Here is a 17661-nt window from a genome sequence, read left to right on the forward strand (position 1 = left end):
GTCCCCCCACCCCCAGCGGGCCCGCAAGCCGTCAGCACTCTGCAGGCGCCCATATGCATATGTGGACCAGCTGTGTGCCAGCATGCTTGACCAGCTTGAGAAGACCCATGGTCCAGGCCAGGGGTGGACAAAGTATTCACAAAAGAAGCCGAATCGCCAACATTCGCCTAATGTTACACTTTGGCAGACAGGCAAATTGTTCTCGGTCTTAGCCGCTTTGGGTCAAATTGACCTTTGACACGGTTTTGCCTGACACAAAAACACATGAAACGATATATTTCCCTTGAGGAAAATGCATGACATTGCTGATTTCACCCACCACGCTAAATGGAGACGAACATTCATTCTGCGGCTTGCAATGTGAGCATTTCTGCCAGCCCTGCTATTGGAATGTCACGTAGCAATATTCGTATTTGGTTTCTGTAAGGACCAGCATGGATACAAGTTGTTTCAGAGGGCAAAAGAGGTGGGGAGGGAGAGAGAAAAGGGTAAGTGGAGGGGATGAATGTTGGAAAAGGACATGAACATTAACGGCGCTCTTTGAGCGGCATATTTCGGCCTATTTATTTATGTATGTATGGATGTACATACGAGCACTTTAATGGGTTTATTACAGGTGGTTTTGGAATGCCACCCATTCATCCTTCCGCCCCCTTTCCTCACCCTCCCCCCCCCCCCCGTGTTGGTCCTTAGGAGGGGAATGCAGAGGTGAAAGGAAGGAGGCGGGTGCTATGGGTGGGGTGCTAGCACCTATGGGTGCTCCGATTTCCTGCTGTTAGATGCAATGAGTGGTGAGCCAGGTAGTGTTCCCGCCAGGGGGGGCATCATGTTTTGCCTGCCAAAAGCCAGCACCCCTGCATGGCTCCCAGTGAGGGAGAGATGGAGGAGCAGGTGTATTGGCCAGCCCCTGAGTGGGTGAATGGACACGCGGAGGAGCAGAGAGATTGTAAACAGACTGGTGAGAATATTGTTAAGGGCTCTGTAATTCCATACTCTACAGTACACCAACCGCTATACAGATCCGAGGTTTTCACTCTCCAACCCATGCAGCAAAAGCTTAACACCATCATTCTGCCGTTTTGCAATGCATGGCTGCAGCAACGCCCGCACAAACAGAATGACATCACTTTTCTGCTACAAGGACGTGTATGTTCTCTAGGTTTACAATATTTAGCATTAATAGCAAAGCCTGCTGAGGAGGCCCAGCTGTTTCCAGTTAGTCACACCCCTAGGTAACTGTAATGAAGACAACTTAATAAAAAATTGCTTTTGTCCCAAAAGTTTGCCCTTGTGCACGTGTGACCACAATTAACTCCACCCACCCAAAGCTCCGCCTCCATGACCCGCCAACCTAGGGCCCTGTTCCAGGTGCTGCCACAGGGCCCTTTGCCTTAAATCTGCCACTGCCACTGGGTCCTCCACATCAGCCCCTGGCTGACAAAGAAGAGTGTATAGCTTCTGCCGGCCGTCTATTAACCTCTGGGTGCATTTCTCTGCTTTAAATGTGCGCTTTGCAGCGCTCGTATTGGAAAGCTTCCTTTGCTGGAGCCCGTCAGGTCATCACTCCCAAGTGATGCCCTGTAGGGTGAGCACCTGAAAACACACAGAGAAAGGAATCCATTCCCTTATTACAAGGCTAACTGGCAACATTGGAGCAGTTGCCGAGGTCGTGCCATTTGTAAAGAATGAAAGGCCCGGACGCCGTCCCTGTGTTGAAACTCCCAAAAGTATGGGTCATGCACGTATCAAAGCACCATTAATTTGCTCATCTCGCAGTAACGGGGATGGTTATTCCAAATGCACAAGGCAGTCCCAACACCGGAGAGCCCTCGCGCCTCTCGAATAAGACTGCAGGCCTACGCAAGAACACGGGACAGAGACTCATTTGCCCATTGGGTCCCCCTGTGCATCCACCACGTTTGCAGGGGGGTGGCGGCGTCGATTTCATACGGATCCCTTTGCAAACGATTTGCTCCATTTGTGTTCGTGGAGGAGCGTGGCCATTTGTTGGGGCAACGGGGTCCGAACATTCGTCACCTGCTTCTTGGTACAAAATACAGCAGGGTTTTGTACTTTAGGTGTTCCTTGCCCTGGACCTTTGAATGGAGAGCCATTACGCATCCTGCTTTCCAACCCCAAGCACGTGAAGACGACGAGAGCTCACGTTGTCCCCACCCCATGCGTGAGATGTTCACCCAACCATCTTTTTTTGTAAATTGCATTTAAGTTTTTGGTGGTCTAACACACCCATCCCATGTGCGGAATGACAAGAAGCAGGACATGTTTAGTCTCAAGGCACTTTGCGTTTCCATACAGTGACTGATTTATCAAAATGGTGCATCCTGGGACGTGTAGTCTTCGTTCACTTCAGAATACTGGACGACAGCGGAAATCCATGTAACCCTTTTCTAATACACGTCCCGTCCTTTCTTCCACATGTGTGCACACACGCAGTGTCTCACACCTAAGGTCGGAGGACGGTTTCGTCAAACAATTACACACACACATTAAAGATGTCCAGTACTTACTGTCTGAAGCAGCCGAGCTGGTGGACACTACGATGGCGAGAAGGAACACCTTGATAAGGCAGAGCAAGAGAAGTGGGCGTGCCGTCTCCTTGGTCGCCCCCATCCTTCCTGTGTAGTTCTGTCGCTTCAAAATAACCCAATGTACAAATACAGCGGCACCACTTCTGAGAGGGGTGCTAGGGCTCGCGAGGCTCCCCTCCCTGGGAGGAGCATGTATCCGTGCTCTTATGCTGTGCCATGGCCAGGAGGATGGGTTGCAGGTCTTTCTCGAACACCTCAGGAGGAACCGCAGCCGAAGTGCCCGGCCAGTCCACACAATCTAAGCCCGACACCTTCCTTGCAGGCCTCTCTTGGCTGCTGTTAGTAAGATGCTTGTAGTGCAGGCACACGCTAGCTACTGGCTGCAGGTGGCCAGCACACCTGCGAAGAAGGGGCGTGGCACTTCAATTAACAAGTGAACGCCCCACCTGCCTTCCCAGCGCCACCCACTCTATCCATTTGGCTGGTCAGGGCCTAGCCTGGGGCAGCCACTATTTGCATGCCTCCCCGGGCCCCGCCCAGTCCTGTGCGCCGATAGCGTCTGACTGACAGCAGAGATTCCTAGAATGTGACAGGCAGAGGGAGAGGGAGAGCTCGGTATCATTCTGTCCTGTTCTGTTATGGGTTCCATCCATTCAAAATATTTACCCTCAAAACTAAACTGAGACAAATCTTGCAGGGCCGGCCGCAGAACTTGTTTTTGTCCCTTGTTTGGGAAATAAGCGGTGCCAGAACAGGTACAGCCTGCAAGCCAAACTGACTGGGCCGCGCGCCAAAGGTGTATCTAAATGCACCCCAGAACAGTTCAGAAAATGACTCCTCACCTGCAGGAACAGTAACCATTTTAGTAGCGCGCATCAGCTACGGCACTACTTCATTTGCAAAAATGCAAAATAAAAATCCTTAATTTGTTTAAAAATAAAGTGACAGGATGCAAACAGTTTCCTTTGTCAGCCATGGGTGCTTTATTCGGCCTTACCAGCAAGAGGCCAGGAAGGTGTTGAAGACTGTAGCCTGGAAAAGTGTGGGTATTTGACGAAAGGATAACGATTTTTTTTATCATAGTAAAGTCAGTGCCAACTGGTGAACTTGAAAAAAGATGGAGGTGTACATCATGTGAGCGAGCAAGGCTCGCTTCTTCGACGAGGTTACGATCCATGAAAAAATATGGTTTTATGGTAGGATTTGCCCCAACGTTGGCCACGTGGGTAAAGGTTTTACAGACGCTTAAAAAGGGAACATAAAGTTTGGATGCATTGCTTCCCATACCCCACCTGTTCTGTGTGCAAGGGACCCTTTCCCAGGCTTCTCGCGCATGTAGAACTCGCCCAGAAGCAGTGCCAGCTTCCTTCACAAATAACAGGTACAGCTGCAGGTGGAGCAGATTAATCTTCATAGAGCAGGCAGAGCAAGTGGAGCAAATCAATCCTTATAGAACAGGCACAGCCCGAGCAATACAGGCTTCTCGTACAGAACACATCCAGCAGCAGTGCAAGCTTCCTTCACAAATAACAGGTTCAGCTGCAGGTGGAGCAGATTAATCTTCATAGAGCAGGCACAGCAAGTGGAGCCAATCAATCCTTATAGAACAGGCACAGCCTGAGGAACACATGCTTTTCACACATGTGGTTATGATTTATTCAAAACCTTCCAGCCATCCCCTTTTGGTTTTGCTAAAGTCACCCTGAGTGGGAGGGACATGCATAGACGTGGGTCCCGAGTCTGCCAGGCCTAGAGACCCAAGCTACTCCTCACTGATGTTGCCCAACAAGGCTGAAACATGTCTGGGGTTGCTTGTGTTCCCATGCAGAAGGGATGTGACCTAGCAGTTCGGGCTGGACTGCCCCTTTTGGCGTAGGACCAAGCCTGATTTGCATATGGGTTTTCCCCTTCTGTAAGGGCTTGGCAGGCTGAAAAACGATGGTCTCGAGGGTTGCCCAGAGCCATGCCTGTGGTTATGATTAATTCAAAACCTTCGAGCCATCACCTTTCTGTTTTGCTAAAGTCACCCCGAGTGGGACGGGTATGCCCAGACGTGGGTCCCGAGTCTGCCAGGCCAAGAGACCCAAGCTACTCCTCACTGATGTTGCCCAACAAGGCTGAAACATATCTGGGGATGCTAGTGATCTTGTGCAGAAGGGATGTGACCTAGCAGTTCGGGCTGGACTGCCCCTTTTGGGGTAGGACCAGGCCTGATTTTCATATGGGTTTTCCCCTTCTGTAATAGCTTGGCAGGCTGAAAATCAATGGTCTCGAGGGTTGCCCAGAGCTATGCCTATGGTTATGATTAATTCAAAACCTTCGAGCCATCACCTTTTTGTTTTGCTAAAGTCACCCCATGTGGGACAGGTATGCCCAGATGTGGGTCCTGAGTCTCCCAGGCCTAGAGACCCAAGCAACTCCTCACTGATGATGCCCAGCAAGGCTGAAACATGTCTAGGAATGCTTGTGGTCTCGTGCAGAAGGTATGTGACCTAGCAGTTCGGGCTGGACTGCCCCTTTTGGGGAAGGACCAAGCCTGATTTGCATATGGTTTTTTCCCTTCTGTAATGGATTGGCAGGCTGAAAAAAGATGGTCTGTAGGGTTGCTCATAACTACGCCTATGGCTATGATTAATTCAAAACCTTCGAGCCATCAACTTTTTGTTTTGCTAAAGTCGCCCCGCGTGGGACAGGTATGCCCAGATGTGGGTCCCTAGTCTGCCAGGCCTAGATACCCAAGCTACTCCTCACTGATGATGCCCAACAAGGCTGAAACATGTCTGGGGATGCTTGTGGTCTTGTGCAGAAGGGATGTGAACTAGCAGTTCGGGCTGGACTGCCCCTTTTGGCGTGGGACCAAGACTGATTTGCATATGTTTTTTCCCTTTCTGTAATGGCTTGGCAGGTGAAGAACGATGGTGTGGATGGTTGCCCAGAGCTATGCATTTGGTTATGATCAATTCAAAACATTCCAGTCTTTTTTGTTGTGATTCTCGCACATGTAGAACTCACCCAGAAGCAGTGCCAGCTTCCTTCAAAAATAATAGGTACAGCTGCACGTGGAGCAGATTCATCTTCATAGAGCAGGCAGAGCAAGTGGAGCAAATCAATCTTTATAGAACAGGCACATCCCGAGCAATACAGGCTTCTCGTACATGTAGAACACATCCAGCAGCGGTGCAAGCTTCCTTCACAGATAACAGGTACAGCAGCAGGTGGAGCAGATTAATCTTCATAGAGCAGGCACAGCAAGTGGAGCAAATCAATCCTTATAGAACAGGCATAGCCCGAGCAATACAGACTTCTCGCACATGTAGAACACATCCAGCAGCAGTGCAAGCTTCCTGCAAAATGATGTGATCACCTAAGGCAGGATCATGTAAGCATATGGCACTTGTAAGACAGGCAGGGAATCAGGAGATGAAACCGTTTTGAAAACCTTTATTAAAATGTCAGGATGGGTGTAATGCCTAACTTCCCTACAGCTATGGTGGGAATAGCGCTACCTAAAGAAACAAAGGACAACTCTTAAGTCCGTACATTCAACTCAAAAGTCTGTCCGTGTCAAAACCTATGCTTGCCCTCGCATCTAATACAGAAATGTAGTATAGGGATGTTCTAACTTAAATAGTGTTCAACATAAAGTCTGGAGCAGTCTCTAGCCCCCTTCACAAGTTCAGGATGCAGTTTCAACCACAAAGTTCACTTAGGGTCCCTTCCCCAACCTTAAGCACTGTTTCACTAAAACAACATGTTCCAGAGGAGCTCAGGGGTTGCCTTCCCCAAGCATCAAGCAAGGATGTCCAAAACAGCGATGTTCCAGAGGAGCTCAGGGTTCGCCTTTTCCAAGCTTCGAGCAGGGATGTCCAAAACAGCAATGTTCGAAAGGGACTCAGGCGTTCCCTTCCCCAAGCTTCAAGCAAGTATGTCCAAAACAGCGATGTTCCAGAGGAGCTCAGGGGTCGCCTTCTCCAAGCTTCAAGCAGGGATGTCTAAAACAGCAATGTTCCAGAGGGACTCAGGGGTTCCCTTCCCCAAGCTTCAAGCAGGGATGTCCAAAACAGCGATGTTCCAGAGGAGCTCAGGGGTCGCCTCCTCCAAGCTTCAAGCAGGGATGTCCGTCCAAAACAGCAATGTTCCAGAGGAGCTCAGGGGTTCAATTCCTCAAGCTGCAAGCAGGGATATCCAAAACAACGATGGTTCAAAGGAGCGCAGGAGTTCTCTTCCCCAACTTCAAATACAGATATTCAAAATGCCTCTGTTAAGCTTTAGTGTATTTCAAGGTTGCTTTCACACAAATACTGTTTCTCAAAACACCACTGTTCAGCTTTAGCATATTTCAAAGTGGCTTTCACACTTCCCCTTGTTGGGGCATCGTGGTTTAGTCATAGTTAATAGGCCACAGGGTGAGCCCATTACACATCACACATCCAGTGTGTCCTCACCCAGTTTCTTATCACTTTGGCGAATTACAGGCCTCTCCTTATTGGGGCTTCCTGGTACAGGTGCAGTTAATTGGCCACACAGCCCACCCATTACAGGTCACACAACCAGTTGCTCTTTTCCAGATTTTTAACACTTTGGCCAATTACAGACTTTCACCAGTTCTTAAATTCAGGGTTTGCCTTTCTTTATGCTACTTTGGTTCTCCTTTCTATAATGTGCTTGCTTAATTTTTAACTACAGTTTTAATTTGCCTGATCAGCATTTTGCCCGCACTTCATTGGCTCCCCTCAGGTGACTCGTTCATCTCTTTCAGCGTGTTTGACTCTGGCACACTGCTTCTGCAAGTTCCACTTCAAGTATTGCATCCGCTTTGATTTGTTCCTTCACTCAGAGACTTTCAAGAACGTGCCGACTGCCCAGGACCTTTCCACTACAATGTAATTCTTTCCCTTTCATACACACACCTTGTTTCCTTACATTCTCTTGAAACTCACTGGCTGCGACATACATTTCTTTGGTTTCTTCGACCAGATGCTTTCTGGGATTTGAGGTCAGGGTCTCACTGCCTGCCCCTCAGATACCCCTGGATGGTTACTGCCATTCAGGGGAATGAGCAGTTCTTGGCCCCAGTAAAAGGGACAGGCATCTTCTATGGTACCATTCTCCGGCTTCTTGGAGACATGGCTCCCTCGCCACGTAATGGCAGCTTCTCTCGCTCAGCTTTCCTTCAGCGTCCCTGGGTCCCGTTCTCCTCTGGCTTTCCGCTGGCTGGCGTGGCTCTCCTGTTGCTCTCTTGCTCTCCCCAACTCCCTCCAACTCTCTGTGGACTCCACCTTTTATACACCTGTGAATCTCTAGCAGGCTGCAGGTGTAAAGTCCCAGGCTCACTCGCCTGACCCCAATTAGCCCAATTAACAGGACATGCCTGACCTTTTGTTCTGTAGCCTTCAGGCTCCCTCTTCTTCATCCCAGTACTATAGTGGTGTTTAATATGGGTAATCTTCATTACTCTTGGGATTAGTTTCTTCTTCTCGGTACTTGATCTGACTTAAAGGGGAAAAGTAGGGTCTGCATTACAATATCCTACAAAGGCTGAGGGAGGGTTAGGTAAATTACTGTCAGGAAATGGGGAATACTATGTCTCACCCTCTGGCACCGTCTCCCCAATCCCCAATGACCCTTTGCCTAGGTGATCCTCCCTCGCTAGTCCACCCCAGGGTAGGATTCTAGCAGCCTTATCTTTCACTTGGTTACCTGAGGGGGGAGCGGGGTCCTAGGAGGGTTTAATGTGAGAACGCCCTCAGATTTCTCACATACCCTTCCCCTATGAATAGGATTACCCGCAGAAGGGATACTTTGTCAGTGAATTGGAGAGTCCCCTAAGGAAATGGGTTTCCCTCTCAATTGGGTTTCTGATTCAGACCTGGTGTGTGTGGATTCTTTTAGGTGGGAAAGTTCAGCCTTGAAGGTTTTCATTTTTATTTGTGTCTTTTATGAAACCCATTGATTGAATTGGGGTAAGTCAGCTCCCAGGATTTAATTGAGTTAGCAAGTTGGGTATTACAGCCATGACAAGATGTAATTTCCTACCCAAGATGGTTATTTGAACTTGGGTCTGTGGGTATCCTTCGACATGGCCATAGACAGAGCCTCCATTTATCTCATCAACCATTTTCCATCCATGGGAAAGCAAGTCTGATCTCATAGCACATTTCCTGATCCCGGTATCCATCTGTGCCCAACCAGGTTTTCCCTCTAGTATAGCAGGGATTATATAGATGGTCTTGGCACAGGGTTTTCTCCTCTTCTTGTGTTTCTTACCTTCTTACTTTGGTTTTTCATTAGATTGGGTATAGAGAATATTCATATTAGATGGGGTTTCTCATGTTTTATTATTTAACCCAGTGTGCTTGGAATTGTTTAATGATGATATACTTGGGGAATCCACTCAGTGTAATGGACAATATCTAGTGACATGCCCATACCCTTGACACGAAAAACATTTTTGGTCTTTGGTAGAAGATGTGTATAGAGAGGATAGAAATTCTCTACCATCAGCTTCCATCACTGTTTTGATGGTCTCTGTTCCTCCTAGGGTGTCCAACTCCTGATAATTAGATGGCATTGGTAGGGTAAAAGGACATGGTTTATTGAGCTGGTTATCTTCCGCACATGAATGACATGACCCTTCAGTATCTGATGATATTGGAAGAGAAGAGAGACTCTCACTCCCTCTTCTCAGTGTATATAACTCAGGTCCACCACCTTCAGAATGATTGGATAACTCTAGTTCCAACAAGTTACCGAAGGATATCCCCAGGTGGGGTGACATTTGTTCTTCTTTGTTAAAGGGGAAATCTGTTATGGGTTTTCCTTCTGTGAAAATTTCTTTAGATTCAAGGTAAAAGGTGTTGGCACCAGAAGGCTCAGTTCCCTCTTTTCCCTCTGGGTTTAATCCTTGCTCAGAGTGGTATTTGGGTACTTTAATAGAAGATATGCAACATAAAAGTGTCCTGCCTACAGGGTTCATCCCTGACTGATGAGGAATAAGGATCTCTCCTCTATATGATCCTCTGAGTCTTCAGGGAAGGCTGCGATATACCCATCTTCTCCTAGGCGCAATTCTAGTTCACCAGCAGGCATCTCTAGTTCAGTAAAACCACCAATGCGTGTCTCTAAGGTAGATATGTTCTGCCTCCCCTGATCTACAGGAACACATCCCAAAAGGGGTTTCCAACTTTTACCCCAAAGGATCTGGCTCGTTGTCAGTAATGGACAAGGACCATGTTCTGCTTGTTCTGCTTCTGTAGACCATTCAAAACGTTTGTTCTTCTTTAACAGAGCGGTGATGGGCTGGACTATCCGAGAGAATTCAGGAATGAATCTGCGGTAAAAGTTGGCGAAGCCTAACATGCTTTGAACTCCTTTTACCGAGGTTGGTAACGGCCACTTGATGATTGCATCGACCTTCTTTGAAACCATATGAACCCCATTAGGTGACAATATGAATCCCAAGAACTCAACTTCAGTTATGTTGAAAACGCATTTTTCAAGCTTGGCAAAAAGGTTATGTTGACGCAGTCTCTCGAGAACCTTTTTAACGTGTTTCTGATGTTCCTCTTCAGGTGATGAATAGACAAGGATGTCATCAATGTAGACAACAACACACACATCTATGAGTTCTCTAAGGACATCGTTCATAAAATACTGGAAAGCGGCAGGAGCGTTACAAAGTCCAAAGGGCATCACTTGATATTGGAATAGCCCATACTTGGTGCGAAAGGCCGTCTTCTACTCATCGCCTTCTTTTATTCGTACCAAGTGGTAGGCTCCTCTGAGATCCAACTTTGTATATATGCATGCTTCTTTGACTTGGTCCAGGAGTTCAGGGATCAAAGGTAACGGGTATCAGTCGACAGCAGCACCTGCAGAGACAAGAAACAGCAGGTTAGCAAGGCAGCCTTATCTTGCAGTGCTACTCACCTGATCCATCGGCTGCGGTCATTTTCGGCACGCTGCACCTCCGCCTGCGAAGACAAAGGCATTGTCACTACTTACCGGCACTCTGTGAATTCTGGATTTCTTCACACTGCATCGCCGCCTGCGGAGATAAAAGCATTGTATCTACTTACGGACATTCCGCGGACTCCGGCGCTGCAAACCAACTTCTGAAAGACAAAAGAAGAGACATTAGACAGGTATTTACTTACGCCCATCGCGCTCTTCGCAATAGACTGCTCTTCAGCACGAACTACGCTGCAAGGAAAAGACAGTTAGAGCGCTTGCATTTACTCACGCATTTCCAGGCGCTTCACTCCATCTTCCTCAAGAGTCCTGCAAGACAAAAGGGAGAAAAGCATTATACGAAGTCCTGTTCAATGTTAACATGCCTTGCACCTAAAGACTATAAAGACTAAAAAGGTGTCTGGAAACTCACCGCTCGTGCAGTTAACGACGGTAACGGTCTTCTGAGTCCAAGAGGCCTATGTTTCACCAGTGAAGGAACTGGCAACAGCGCCCTGCACCAGACACAGATGGAGAGCCCAGCATTCACCTATCTAAGGTGAGCACGTTGACCTGGGGGCTCTACGGAGAGGGAGAGAGAGGAAGAGGGACATTGAACAACCCAGACCATTAACCCCCATATTCTTTCACCTGCAGAAACCTCACCCTACGAGTTCGACACACAGTGCGAAGAGGTTCGACCCCAGAAGCCCATCGGGTTCTGCACATCACCTTTCGAGTCACAGACACCTTCCTGCCAAGATCAGCGCCTCCGGGGGAATCAGGTGAGCATTACAGAACGCGAAGCCCACCGCAAAACTCCTACCCAGGCGCAATGGAAACCTCAGACTCTGATCACTTAGCCCAGTTGCTCGGGGAATTAAGAGCAGAAGTACATGCAGCTCGTCAGGACACAAGCTCTCTAAGAAGAGAACTGATAATTTCCAAAGAGCGAACAGAGGACCTCGCTAGGCAATTACTACAAACGCAGGCAGGACAGACACCCCTGCCCGCTCCAGGAGGAAGCTATCCATCTGCATCATCTGTAAATCCAGTGCAAATCAATCTACCTGGTAATGTGCCCTTGGCTCCGCCCGAACGTTTTTCTGGTGACCCAAAGAAATTTGCAGTGTTCCTCAACCAGTGCCGTTTACATTTCTTATGTCGACCAGCTGCATTCCCAACAGACCAGACCAAAGTGGCTTTCGTGCTTTCTTATCTCAGTGGCAGCGCCGCAGATTGGTCGATCCCTTTAGTCACCCAGGATGATCCGGTTTTACATGATTTCCAGGCCTTCCAGTCCAGCATGGAGAAACTGTTTGCAAGACATGCACAAGGGCAGGCCTTGGACAATGAACTTCTTTCATTACGACAGGGTAATCAAGACCTCTTGACCTATATAGCCTCATTCAACAGACTCATAGTGGAAACTCAATGGCCCGAGGATAAGAGAATAACGCTTTTCTACAGAGGCCTGCGTGGAGAGCTCAAGGATGTGTTAGCTCAAGTTGTGAACCCTCCACAAGAATGTTCGGACTATATTGACTTAGTCGTCCAATTGGACCACAGATTACAGAACAGGAAGGCTGATCGTTCTAAATTTGATACCCGAGTGTTTTCTAAACCACAGACTTCTACTAAGGGAGCTGACACTGTGGAACCCATGCAAATAGGGGGAATGAAAGGTCCTTTAACCCAAAAGGAGCGGGAAAGAAGAAGACAGCTGCAATTATGCCTCTATTGCGGGAACTCGGGGCACTTTCTTCGAGACTGTCCAGTGAAACCAGCTAAGAAGGCTGTAGGAGCCGCAGATTCCAGTACCTCAAGTTCCGAGCAGGGAAACGACCTAGCCCGGCAAGTGTAGAGGTCCTCTTGCCGAGCGTTAAGATCTGTCCCTTGACCTCGCATTTCGTGGTGCCCATGGTCCTCTTCAATCCTGCACGTCCGGATCGTTTGCATGCAATTGAAGCTTACATCGACAGCGGAGCAATCGGCAATTATGTGGACCGTGAAATGGCATCAAGGATGAATCTACCCCTTGTCCCTAAGGCAGTAAAAGACGTCATTACTACAGTGGATGGCACGGAGATAGCCTACGGACCAGTAACGCACGCCACCCAAGAAGTGACGCTAGTGAGCCAAGATGGACACCGGGAGAAAATCGTGTTCGATGTGATCAAGGCCCCTCAGTTCCAGATCATTCTGGGAATCCCTTGGTTAGAGAAGCACAATCCTCAGATCAACTGGCGAGCAAAGACGGTTCAGTTTCCAGAATGTCTTACCACTTGTTATCCTCGGCCTGAAGTTTCAGTGGCGGCGATCTCTTCAGAGGTTCCCACATTGCCTCCCGACTACCAAGAATTCCAAGATGTCTTTCGGAAGGATCAAGCTAACACCCTGCCTCCTCATAGGTTTTACGACTGTCAAATAGACCTGATACCCGGAACAACTCCTCCTTGCAGTAGGATTTATGCCCTCACCGAGCCAGAGAATCTTCACCCCAGGCAATATCTGGACCAATACCTAGCTAACGGGTTTATCCGTCCTTCTAAATCTCCAGCTTCCTCGGCTTTGTTCTTCGTTCTGAAAAAAGAAGGAGACCTTAGAACTTGTATAGATTACCGCGCCCTGAATCAAATCACCGTTAAAAACAGATACCCGTTACCTTTGATCCCTGAACTCCTGGACCAAGTCAAAGAAGCATGCATATATACAAAGTTGGATCTCAGAGGAGCCTACCACTTGGTACGAATAAAAGAAGGCGATGAGTGGAAGACGGCCTTTCGCACCAAGTATGGGCTATTCGAATATCAAGTGATGCCCTTTGGACTTTGTAACGCTCCTGCCGCTTTCCAGTATTTTATGAACGATGTCCTTAGAGAACTCATAGATGTGTGTGTTGTTGTCTACATTGATGACATCCTTGTCTATTCATCATCTGAAGAGGAACATCAGAAACACGTTAAAAAGGTTCTCGAGAGACTGCGTCAACATAACCTTTTTGCCAAGCTTGAAAAATGCGTTTTCAACATAACTGAAGTTGAGTTCTTGGGATTCATATTGTCACCTAATGGGGTTCATATGGATTCAAAGAAGGTCGATGCAATCATCAAGTGGCCGTTACCAACCTCGGTAAAAGGAGTTCAAAGCATGTTAGGCTTCGCCAACTTTTACCGCAGATTCATTCCTGAATTCTCTCGGATAGTCCAGCCCATCACCGCTCTGTTAAAGAAGAACAAACGTTTTGAATGGTCTACAGAAGCAGAACAAGCTTTTCAAGACTTAAAAGCTAAATTCATTTCTGCTCCTGTTCTAAAACATCCTCGCCCAGAACTCCCCTACATCGTGGAAACGGATGCTTCTAGTCTTGCTATGGGGGCAGTGTTATCACAAAGAGATCCGGTCACACACCAATTACATCCAGTAGCCTTTTGGTCCCGCAAATTCTCGGCTTCCGAGATCAACTATTCAATTACAGACAAGGAACTTTTAGCTATCAGATCAGCCTTTAAAGCCTGGCGGCATTATCTTTTGGGAGCCAGACACACAGTCACCGTAATGACTGATCACCGCAATCTACAATATCTGAAGACGGCCAAAGCTCAGTCTTCCAGACAGCTTCGTTGGGCTCTGTTTCTGGCTGAGTTTGACTTTATAATTACTTATCGACCAGGCAGTAAAAACGGAAAAGCAGATGCCCACTCTCGGATGGGAGTTGATGAACATTTGACCAATCCAGAACCAATACCCATAATCCCAGAACAAAGGCTTTTGGGGTTGGTCAACGCTCAATCCTTTGAAGACATCAAGACTACAGTCAAGTCACTCCTAACTCCGGCCGATTTGCAGGACTGGCAATTAAAGGGAAAAGAATTCTCTGTGGATCAAGACCTACCATATTCCCAAGGGCGATTGTACTTGCCCTGTGAGAAAATACAAAAACAAGTAATTTCCTGTTATCACGACTCTCTAATGGAGGGTCATCCTGGCATTACCAAAACCATGGAAAAGATCAAGAGACATTTCTGGTGGCCATCATGGAAGAAGGATATTAGAGACTTTGTAATCTCCTGCGGTGTGTGTGCCCAGAATAAAAGTCAGAAGGAGAAACCAGCCGGCCTGTTACACCCTCTGGATATTCCTCCCTGTCCATGGCATATCCTGTCCATGGATTTCATCACGGACTTACCTCCATGCTCAGGGTATAATACCATTTTAGTAATCGTGGATCCATTCTCCAAGATGGCTCACTTCATTCCCCTGAAGGGCCTACCTTCGGCTTCGGTATTGGCTCGAGAATTCTTAGAAAACATCGTTCGGTTACACGGTTTTCCCTCGGTTTTAATCTCCGATAGGGGAAGTCAATTCATCTCCCACTTTTGGCAAAGTTGCTGTCGTCTAGCCCAAATTGATGTAAGACTTTCAACCAGTCACCATCCCCAAACTGACGGACAAACCGAGAGGACAAATCGGACTCTAGAGCAATATCTGCGTTGCATGCTCCAACAAACTGAAAACCCTTGGAAGGATATTCTTTGGATCGCTGAATACGCTTACAACAATTCGACTCATTCTGGAACCGGGAAGACTCCCTTCTTCCTATTATACGGACATCATCCTAGAACCTCTAATCTGGATCCTCCCCAAGAATTCGAAACACCTGCTGTGGATCATTTGCACTCTGAGATTACCCGTGCTTTTAAAGAAGCCACTGCCCATCTGCAAAGAGCTAAAGCTCAAGTCAAAAAGGGAGCAGATCGACACCGTAAAGAGGTCCCTCACTACGCAGTAGGAGATCAGGTCTGGTTATCCACTAAGCACCTACCTCTAAAAGGACCTCGCACCTTCAACCTGAGATACCTTGGACCTTACCCCATCTCTACCATAGTTAATCCGGTGGCGGTCAAATTGGAATTACCTGCGCATATGAAAATACATCCAGTATTCCATGTCTCCTTATTAAAACCAGTACAACCAGAAACCCGATTGGCTGAACTCCCAGAACCTGTTTTGGTAGACGGAGAACTCAAATTCGAAGTAAAGAACATTCTAGACTCCAAGATCTCCAAATCTAAGTTATATTATCTGGTTGATTGGAAAGGATACGGCCCCCAGGAAAGGTCTTGGGAACCCTCTGAATATGTCCACGCACCTCGTCTGGTCAAGAGATTCCATCTGAATCACCCCGACAAGCCAAAACCCCCGGAGAAGACACGCTTAGGAGGGGCCTTGAGGGGGGGTACTGTCATGATCACTGCTTCCAAGGAGCCAGGACCAGCCCAACGTCCTTGGAAGCAGGCCCCTAACCCTAATCCTAGGCACCAGCCGGTCCCCACGGGGACCTTTTGGACCATGTCCTGGCGCCGGTGGCACCAGGCTCATCAGAATCATCGGTCCCGGCACTGGAAGCGACGGGCTCATAATATGTGTGCAGATGCTTGGGTGGACTTACCTGCAGCAGACCATGCTGCTTACTTACCAGCCTCTTAGAAGTCCTCTGTGAACAGGGACTACTTTCTTACCTGGGTGGGGCAAGCTCCACTCCCTAGATTCAGCACTGGAAAGCTTCTGGAACTGGAACTCTTTTCTTACCTAGGCGGGGCCATGGAGGAAGACGCCTCATCACTCCAAGGCTATTTAAACCACACCCGATAGAAGAAACGTGCTTCGCGTTATTCTGCATCTGCAGCAGAACGCTCACCGAGTCTGTTCCAGCCTTTCTTCTTACGATCCCGAATCTGCAAGAGTCATACTCACCATTCCTGCATCCTGAATCTGCTAGAAGCATACTCACCATTCCTGCATCCAGTCGACAGCAGCACCTGCAGAGACAAGAAACAGCAGGTTAGCAAGGCAGCCTTATCTCGCAGTGCTACTCACCTGATCCATCGGCTGCGGTCATTTTCGGCACGCTGCACCTCCGCCTGCGAAGACAAAGGCATTGTCACTACTTACCGGCACTCCGTGAATTCTGGATTTCTTCACACTGCATCACCGCCTGCGGAGATAAAAGCATTGTATCTACTTATGGACATTCCGCGGACTCCGGCGCTGCAAACCAACTTCTGAAAGACAAAAGAAGAGACATTAGACAGGTATTTACTTACGTCCATCGCGCTCTTCGCAATAGACTGCTCTTCAGCACGAACTACGCTGCAAGGAAAAGACAGCTAGAGCGCTTGCATTTACTCACGCATTTCCAGGCGCTTCACTCCATCTTCCTCAAGAGTCCTGCAAGACAAAAGGGAGAAAAGCATTATACGAAGTCCTGTTCAATGTTAACATGCCTTGCACCTAAAGACTATAAAGACTAAAAAGGTGTCTGGAAACTCACCGCTCGTGCAGTTAACGACGGTAACGGTCTTCTGAGTCCAAGAGGCATATGTTTCACCAGTGAAGGAACTGGCAACAGCGCCCTGCACCAGACGCAGATGGAGAGCCCAGCATTCACCTATCTAAGGTGAGCACGTTGACCTGGGGGCTCTACGGAGAGGGAGAGAGAGGAAGAGGGACATTGAACAACCCAGACCATTAACCCCCATATTCTTTCACCTGCAGAAACCTCACCCTACGAGTTCGACACACAGTGCGAAGAGGTTCAACCCCAGAAGCCCATCGGGTTCTGCACATCACCTTTCGAGTCACAGACACCTTCCTGCCAAGATCAGCGCCTCCGTGGGAATCAGGTGAGCGTTACAATTACATCTTTATTCATAACATTTTGTCTTTGCGTGTCATCTTTTGGTTGTCGTTTCGTTAATCTGTAAGTCTGTCTGGGCCCTTGTGTCGTCACCATTCGCCTTCACTTAAGGCCCTTTGGGTTTCTTCGGGGGGCAGTTTGTAAGTAGTCTTCGTTTCATGTCATCTGCTGGTACGGTTGTCTCAATGGGTAACTTACTGGCCACGGTTGTATGATTATTGGCACTTTAACAGGTATTGCTCTTCTGATGGGCACTGGGCATAGCCCTAGTGCGGCTCTCTGCCGGTTTATTTGCTCATCATACATCACATATGTCAGTGTATACGTTCCTGGTACTTCAAAATGGGTGGCTCGAGTGTAGCCCATAAATGGGACCTCCTCTACACTCCCCCCTCTGGTCGGTTCATCAACCACTTCTGCTTTCTCCTTTGGATACGTCTTACTTAGTTCTTCTGTATACAA

General features: G+C 48.1%; 1 protein-coding gene across 1 annotated transcript in view; it reads right to left on the reverse strand.

Annotated features, from left to right (window-relative positions):
- The window catches only part of INSRR (insulin receptor related receptor), a 672290-nt gene extending 669308 nt beyond the window's left edge, over nucleotides 1–2982 (reverse strand). Inside the window, exon 1 of the mRNA XM_069604567.1 lies at nucleotides 2529–2982. Within this exon, the coding sequence (XP_069460668.1) occupies nucleotides 2529–2631 (103 nt within the window). The 5' untranslated portion in view covers nucleotides 2632–2982. The remainder of the gene's footprint in view (nucleotides 1–2528) is intronic.
- Between the last annotated feature and the right edge of the window lie 14679 nt (nucleotides 2983–17661).

The sequence above is a fragment of the Ambystoma mexicanum genome, chromosome 1p, assembly GCF_040938575.1.
Source record: "Ambystoma mexicanum isolate Mex_15411 chromosome 1p, UKY_AmexF1_1, whole genome shotgun sequence".
Taxonomy (NCBI): domain Eukaryota; kingdom Metazoa; phylum Chordata; class Amphibia; order Caudata; family Ambystomatidae; genus Ambystoma; species Ambystoma mexicanum.